The 7,403-nt window shown below is 40.7% G+C and overlaps 1 protein-coding gene across 1 annotated transcript in view; it reads left to right on the top strand.

The window, feature by feature from the left end:
- Positions 1-7,403, top strand: part of zdhhc2 (zinc finger DHHC-type palmitoyltransferase 2) — a gene marked incomplete at its 3' end in the record, with an annotated part of 22,753 nt that extends 15,350 nt beyond the window's left edge. The window contains exons 3-12 of the mRNA XM_035668987.1: positions 696-722; positions 1,697-1,791; positions 2,497-2,617; positions 2,788-2,857; positions 2,971-3,003; positions 3,943-4,063; positions 4,425-4,557; positions 5,190-5,316; positions 6,988-7,080; positions 7,349-7,403. Coding sequence (XP_035524880.1) covers positions 696-722; positions 1,697-1,791; positions 2,497-2,617; positions 2,788-2,857; positions 2,971-3,003; positions 3,943-4,063; positions 4,425-4,557; positions 5,190-5,316; positions 6,988-7,080; positions 7,349-7,403 — 875 coding nt within the window. The remainder of the gene's footprint in view (positions 1-695; positions 723-1,696; positions 1,792-2,496; positions 2,618-2,787; positions 2,858-2,970; positions 3,004-3,942; positions 4,064-4,424; positions 4,558-5,189; positions 5,317-6,987; positions 7,081-7,348) is intronic.

Below are 7,403 nucleotides of genomic sequence, written 5' to 3'. Positions count from 1 at the left end.
TTTTATTACTTTGGTTGCTAAGGTTTTTTTATGCAATGGTTATCTTTAAGGGATTCCTAAAAATACAAAATTATAAATTCTAAAGTTCTAAAGCAAACTTAGACTCTAAAGAAAATCTTAACTTAAGGTGTTATGTGCACACCGGCCCCTTTAGGTGTGTGTTTGTGAAGGTTTTTGGGGTGCTCATCAAGTGTGTGTGGGTGCTGATGTCGGCATTCAATCAGCAGCGTCACCTCAGTGGGAGTTGTTGCAGCTGTCAGCATTCACACACACACACACACACAAACAGTGCAGGATGTTCCTGTTGTTTTCGATGCCTTTTGTCAATGCACAGTAATGCTTATCTACATGAGAGGAACAATGAGTCGAACTATTTGACTGGGAGTGTGTTGTATATTGATCTTGTGACTGGTGTGGTATTGGACACTGGGATTAAGGGTTTACAGAATCAGCATTTTCTGTATTTGCTTATTTGAATTCAGACCCTGACTGTCAGTCAAACATGTATAATGTAAAATACAGCATGTGGAGGAGGTCCCTGTGTGAAGCATTCAAAATAAAAATAAAAATGTAAGGCTCGCCATGTTGACCTACAAATTTGGGACTATCCTAAAATGCCCTTCAGTGTGTTTCACCTTCTTTTATTCATCACAGACCTGACTGTGTCTTTTTACTTTCCATTTTTCATCTTTCAGAGTCTATCGAAAACACGGGAGAGAAGGGTAAGTGTTGCTGTTTAACATCAGGAGGAATCATAAGTGTCTTCAGCTGTTCTGTGTATCTGTTAGATGTCAAGTTGAGTTCAGCGGCCTTCAGTCTGTGCAGAATCAAAACACTATAATCAGCAGAGTGGAGGAGTGCCATGAGATTTATTTTCATCACCTCAGTTACATCTTTAAATGCAGACTTTTATTCAGTCCAGATGGATGGTAATGTCTGTCTGTCAGTGGGTGACCCACGTTGGTCCAGACTGAAATATCTATTGGATAGATTGCCATGAATTATTGGTGCACACATTCATGTTCCCCTCAGGCTGAATTAACTTTTCATCTCACGCTACCAACAGATTAAAGTTTGACCTGCAAAACTAATGAAATTCGTGGCAATTGGCCAATGTTGTTGCCACGCTAACTTTCTTGTTTCAGACAAAAGGGACAGAAAACCACAGCAAAAAAATGCTACTTAACTGTGTTGCACTGACACTGGCCATGTGTCAACACTGGAAATATGCTTCCTTTTTTACATTTTCACTCTAACAGAGCAGAATAATAATATATTATTTCGATTTTTTATTTGTCACAATGAAAACAAAAGAAATTACATTAAGTCACATCAATATCATTAATATTAGAATCAGAATCACTTTCATTGGCCAGGTTTGTGTACACATACAAGGAATTTCACTATGGTTTTACATGGCTCTTAATGTACATCAGTATATATATAGAGCAAAAATATAAAACATCAACCGCAACATTTATAGACAGTAAGACAATAGTGCAATGGTGGGGAGTACAAAGGATGCTGAAATAAATAGGATTCATGTAGCAGGATGCTTTATATATATGAGGTGGGTGGATATGACAGTATATACAGTATGTATCACATTCACTGAAGCTGCAGACTGTGAGTTAATGGTTAAATGCACGCCACTGAGGATAGATGATGGTGACTTGTTTATGTTTTCTGCTTTCAGTTGTGTACTTGCTGGTGTACCATGTCATTTTCATCATGTTTGTGTGGGCGTACTGGCAAACCATCTTCACCAAGCCCATGAACCCCCTGAAGGAGGTGAGTGTGTCGGACGCGACGCTGCCTTATTGTCGACGGGGATGATGACGCATGGTGGGAGGTGCAGATGTAGGTTACAGCCTCCACATGTGATTGAATGCTGCATTTAGATTAATAATACTTTCCAGTGGAAGTGCCTGGAGCTGCACTGTAATGGCTCTGATACTGACCACAGCACTTCAGCTCTGCAGGCTGAACGCACACACATGCATACATCTCAGAGAGGACGCTCAGAGAGAGAAAGCCACCTTTGCATTTCAATCTGAACTGAGGCCAAGCACGCACACAGGAAGTGATCATTCATATGAAAGCCTTCCTTTATGAGACGTGATCGCTGGATCACTTGAGGTTTTGAGATAGTAATAAAAGTCGAATTTCATTAATGCTGTGCTGTTTGTGATCATTTGTAATTTTGCAGCTCTGTGCTGCTTTGGTCCCATTTGCCTGCTGGGGCAGAAAGAACCAAAACAAACTGAAGATACAGATATACCCTTCAATGCCTACTGAGCTGCAGCTTCACAGAAACAGACATCACTGCATTACTGACGCCAACACAGCTTGTAGCTTATCTGACAGCTCATTTGAATCTGTTTCGACATATATGAGGGTGATTCTACTAGAAATAAAAGCAGACTGCTCACAGACAGAGCTATTGATAAATCACAGGCGTTGTTTGTCTTTCCCTCTGTGTTCTGCTCTACATAGTTTCACCTGTCCTACTCTGACAAAGAGTTGTTGGAGCGTGAAGATCGAGGAGAGTCTCAGCAGGAGATCCTGAGGAGGATAGCCAAGGATCTGCCCATCTACACCCGTACCAACTCTGGAGGTACAGTACAGTACACACCGCAGCTGATGCGGAACAACGGGAACAGTCTAGACTGACGTGCAGCTCTCAGAACTCATTTCACCCCCGTCACCTTATTAGTCTGTGGTCAAGTGTTAGGAGAGGCTGCTGCTGCTGACGGCTGTGTGATTGAATCGCCTGTGTCTCCTCAGCAATCCGTTTCTGTGACCGCTGCCAGCTGCTGAAGCCTGATCGATGTCACCATTGTTCAGTCTGTGATAAGTATGGCTCTCTGCTCGTGCACCTATAGAGAAAAAGACTGCATGATATACATTGCATTCTGGCAGGTAGAGTAAGATTCAGTGACACTGACGTGTGACCCTGCTGTGTTACAGATGCATCCTGAAGATGGATCACCACTGCCCGTGGTATGTAGTGACACTTTTTCATTAGCAATAGGATTTTAAACAGATATCAGTGAAGCTGCAGTAATGTACCACTGTACTCACATGATTTTGTTAGTATATCCTATTTACATAATTTCCTTTTCATTAAAAGTCTCGCAGTAGGTTCATGAGAAAGGGTATTTTTTTCCTTCGGCATCACACTGCCCAGTTACATTCGAGTCAACAGGGTCTGTAAACACACATCACATGGAAACACAGAGAGCTTGTTTACTGGACAGCGTTTGACACTGTAACCTCTCATCCTGCCAGATGACAGACTTTGGCAGCAGAGGGAGACAAAACAAATGTGATTCCACTCAGTGTAATTTTTGCTGAACATGATCGGTTTGTCTGCTCTCTTTTCAATTATGTGCCATGTCTGGTGTTCAGACCAGGGGGAAATGTTTTAAAAAAATGTTTTATATAAGAATAAGTCATAATGCAATTTGCCATTGGATCATAAAGCAAAAGCAGCCAGTTGTTTTCTGCAATGCTCTCCAAACATGCCTGGTGTGAACATAGCTGTCTTAGACAAAATGTAATGTACAGTACTGGTCCCTGATTGGTCCTCTAACTCACAAGAAAAAAACCTGCTGATTGAAGGTTTTCTTGTGACGTTCTGCTAACCAGTTGTGATGAATTTACCCGTTTTTCAGGTAAACAGGCCGTAAAATTGAAGAATAGTTGTGTGCACATCCACAAAACATCAGTACAAAAACAAAAGGACTGCACACATTGTACTGTAACAGCTCACCCCCAATATGTACTGCTCTTCTGCTTAAATGACCAGTGTGTAGGTTTTTTGTGGCATCCTATAGCTCCTGTCTTCAAGTCCTGTCTCTGCATTTAGAAAAAGATTTGAACATGTACTAATTAGAACATTTTCCCACACCGAGCTGTGTCCTTTCATTCTCGTTGCAGGGTGAACAACTGTGTGGGATTCTCCAACTACAAGTTCTTCATGCTGTTCTTGGCGTACTCGCTACTCTACTGCCTTTTTATAACTGCTACCGATCTTCAATACTTCATAAAATTTTGGACTGTAAGTGGGGCTTGTCCAACCACAGCATGAAACATTATATTATGGATTTTCGTCTTTAGGGAATGTTGGATTAGCACAACATAACTCAATCAAATCTGAATGGACACATGAAAAAATGCATTCTGTGTTAAATATGTTTGATTTTTTTCCCCCCACAAGGCTGGAGGTAGAGCACATTTCCGTCTGAGAGAATACCTGGTATGAGTTAACCAGCTAGTTAGTGGCACTGCAGTAGGAACAGTTTAAAAAGCCCCCCCTAGAATACTTGAGTAGAAATCTCTCAGATCCCACTCAGAGTCGTAGTGTCCTCTCTCTTTTCATGCAGTTGTTCTGATTGCTTTTGTTGTTGTTTTCCTCCCAGAACGGACTCCCAGACACTCAGGCGAAGTTCCACATCCTGTTCCTCTTCTTCTCGGCCTCCATGTTTTCAGTCAGCCTGGCTTCGCTTTTCATCTACCACTGCTGGCTCGTCTGCAAGAACCGATCCACTCTGGGTAGGTGGAGCATACTTCATGCCTGCATGTGTGCGTGTGTTTGTTCTGTTTGTGGATGCAGTAATTATAGAGCCTCTGTCAGACAGCAGCTCACTCATCTTTCGTGCGCGGTGAGTATCCGCTCTCAGTCTGCTTTGCACAGTGTCATCTTTGCACTAATGATGAAGGATGTTTCATTGCATTTTTCCCACCTTCAGTCACCGTCCTCATCAGCGCAGTGATTTGATGAGCCTCTCTGTGCTGTTATCAGACGGAGCGGTTTCTCATTATGTGTGCACAGTGGCACACTTTGTCTGTGTGTTGAGGAGGGTGGATTATCCAGAGGAGTATGTTACAGTGTAATGCAAAGACACAAGGCCCAGAGCAGTAAGGAGCTTAGTAACGGACACTGCTAGGAAGAGAAGTCACACATGGTAGAACAGTCTGAGATCTGCTTTTCCTCTATAACAAAGAGACTTTCATTCAGAGTTGCTCCATTGATGCAGCCATTCAGCAGCAATGTGTTGATCTGTTGTCTGAATGAGCTCCTGTTAATAGCCTAAATAACAGTTTATATAAAAACCGAGAGGGAGCGCTGTATTTATTCATCCTCATGTCAGGCTGACTCTTCGTCTCCATGTGTGTCCTCTCAGAGGCTGTGCGTTCTCCAGTGTTTCGCCACGGCACAGACAAGAACGGTTTCAGTCTGGGCTTCAGTAAGAACTTCCGCCAGGTCTTTGGTGATGAAGTGAAATACTGGCCCATTCCTGTTTTCTCCAGGTAAGTTCTTATGGGCTTTTTATCAAAGGTATTCAAAAGAAAACCATCGAAGACTGAAGGAGGGAGAAAGAAACAAATCCAATAAAGCAAGTCTGTGATAAGAAATTATTTATAGCTTCCCCTGCTAGGTTGTTTGACACTTTAGGAGCCAGATGACCTGCAATTTTGAATCTAGACTGAAGGACAATCAGGTCAAAGACTTCAGGCTCCACAGCTCTGCAGTGTGGTGAGCACAAAAAAATAGATCCAACTTGTAACCCGCTGAGAAGTTGAGAAGTTGAGAAGAACTGGCTGAAACCTGGTTATCATGTGTCTAAACATGATGTAAAGAGCATTATATCTCTACTGCCAGCTGTAATAAAGGCATACAATGACGTCAAAGAAATTTGAGGTGTATTTGGTTTAGTAAAAAATGTTCTGCTTTACGAAAGCACATAATGTTCATATTTACAGTTTATGAGTTATTATAATGTATCATGATTCAATACAATTCCAGTTACCATTTTCTCAGGTTTTTTGTAAATGTGATTGAAAAACAATGTTCTCTGACAAAAATCTACAAAATATATTTTCTCTGATATTTGGCAGTATTGTATCGGTATCAGCATATATGTGATGATTTAAAAAATCACTATATCTGCCGCTATATCAGTAATAAGTGAATTCTTCCCCTCAAAAAACCCATATCGGTCTGGTCTACAAACTGTGCAAAACAAAGCATATTTCATTTTGTGAAGTGTAGTTAAACCTTGATACCACAATTGATTAATTTTTCACCTCACAAATTTGAATTTGCACATAGATTTAAACAAATTCTTCCATTATTGAAAATAAGGTTGTTGTGAAGACATGTACAGTTATAGGTTATATATGGTATATAGAATATGGTATTAAAAGGTAATACTGGAGTGTTTTAAATTCCCCATTTACTCCCCTTGCATCTATAACTATAACAGGGACAATGAGTTTTCATATTAATTATAAAGTTAGCATCAATGTGCACAGCAGTGACACACAATCTCTTCAGAAGATGCTCATGTACTTCAGATAATCTCGTGTCAGAGAAGAGGATTAGTGTCACTTAGTTTGAAACAAAATGCTTCAAAAGAAGGAAAAGTCTCAAAGGACACAAGGGAGCATCAGCTTCAGTAAACAACAACATCACCACTGTGAATTCATGCAGACGCTCCAGCTTTGCAAAATTAGTAATTCATGCTGAAAGAATGAATAATATTATGGATACACAGCTTTTTGGCAATCACAGTCAAATTATGAAAACAAAAAACCCCCCTAAGCTTTTACATTTTTGAATGTATAAACTAAATATTGTTGTTGTGAAGAATGAATTCAGTTGTAATAGTTGTAAGAAGCCCATTTTGTCCCAGTATTTGCAACAACTGGTACTATTTATTCTGTAAACTAAACCCTGTAATACACAAACACAGTTGCACAATAGATGCACATTAAACCACAGACCCCCAATTAGAGAGGTCTTATATGTGTACTTTAACATGTCTTTATTATCCATCATTTTCACATAAAATACACCACATATAATTCTATTTATGTGCATAATGTCACCACAATTGAGCAGATTTATTACCAGCTAGTTATTTAAATGTCAAGCTTTTCATTAAACTGTGTTTTCTTCTGTTTTTTTTTTTTTTTCAGTTTAGGGGACGGTTGCTCGTTCCCAACATGTCTGGTGAATCTGGATCCCGAGCAGCCCTCATCTCCCACTGGCTCCAACCCTGCCAACAAGATGTGAGTAAAAACATGAAGAACACACACACATCTAAAAAAAGTGAAGCCAGGTGCAACAGAAACAAGAGTCTGCACAACTGCCAGTCAGCACCTGGTGGTTTATTAACCCTTTAGGTTTAATGATGCAGCAAAATCACTGTGCTGTTTTTAAATGAACCATTCAGATCACAGGGTTACAGGGTTTAGGACCATTTCATTTAAAGACCCAGATATATTCCTCAGTGAGTCCATGATTCCTGTGTTCATCCCTGCTCCTGGGTGTTTCCAGTGCAGCAGAGGGCCGCCAGTTCCCCTCCAAGCCACTGAGGGAGTCTCAGAGTCGG

The sequence above is a fragment of the Morone saxatilis genome, unplaced genomic scaffold, assembly GCF_004916995.1.
Source record: "Morone saxatilis isolate NCDOM2014 unplaced genomic scaffold, NCSU_SB_2.0 Contig22, whole genome shotgun sequence".
NCBI lineage: Eukaryota > Metazoa > Chordata > Actinopteri > Moronidae > Morone > Morone saxatilis.
Note: the sequence above shows the minus strand (reverse complement) of the source record. Positions and strands in the feature narration are given on the sequence as shown.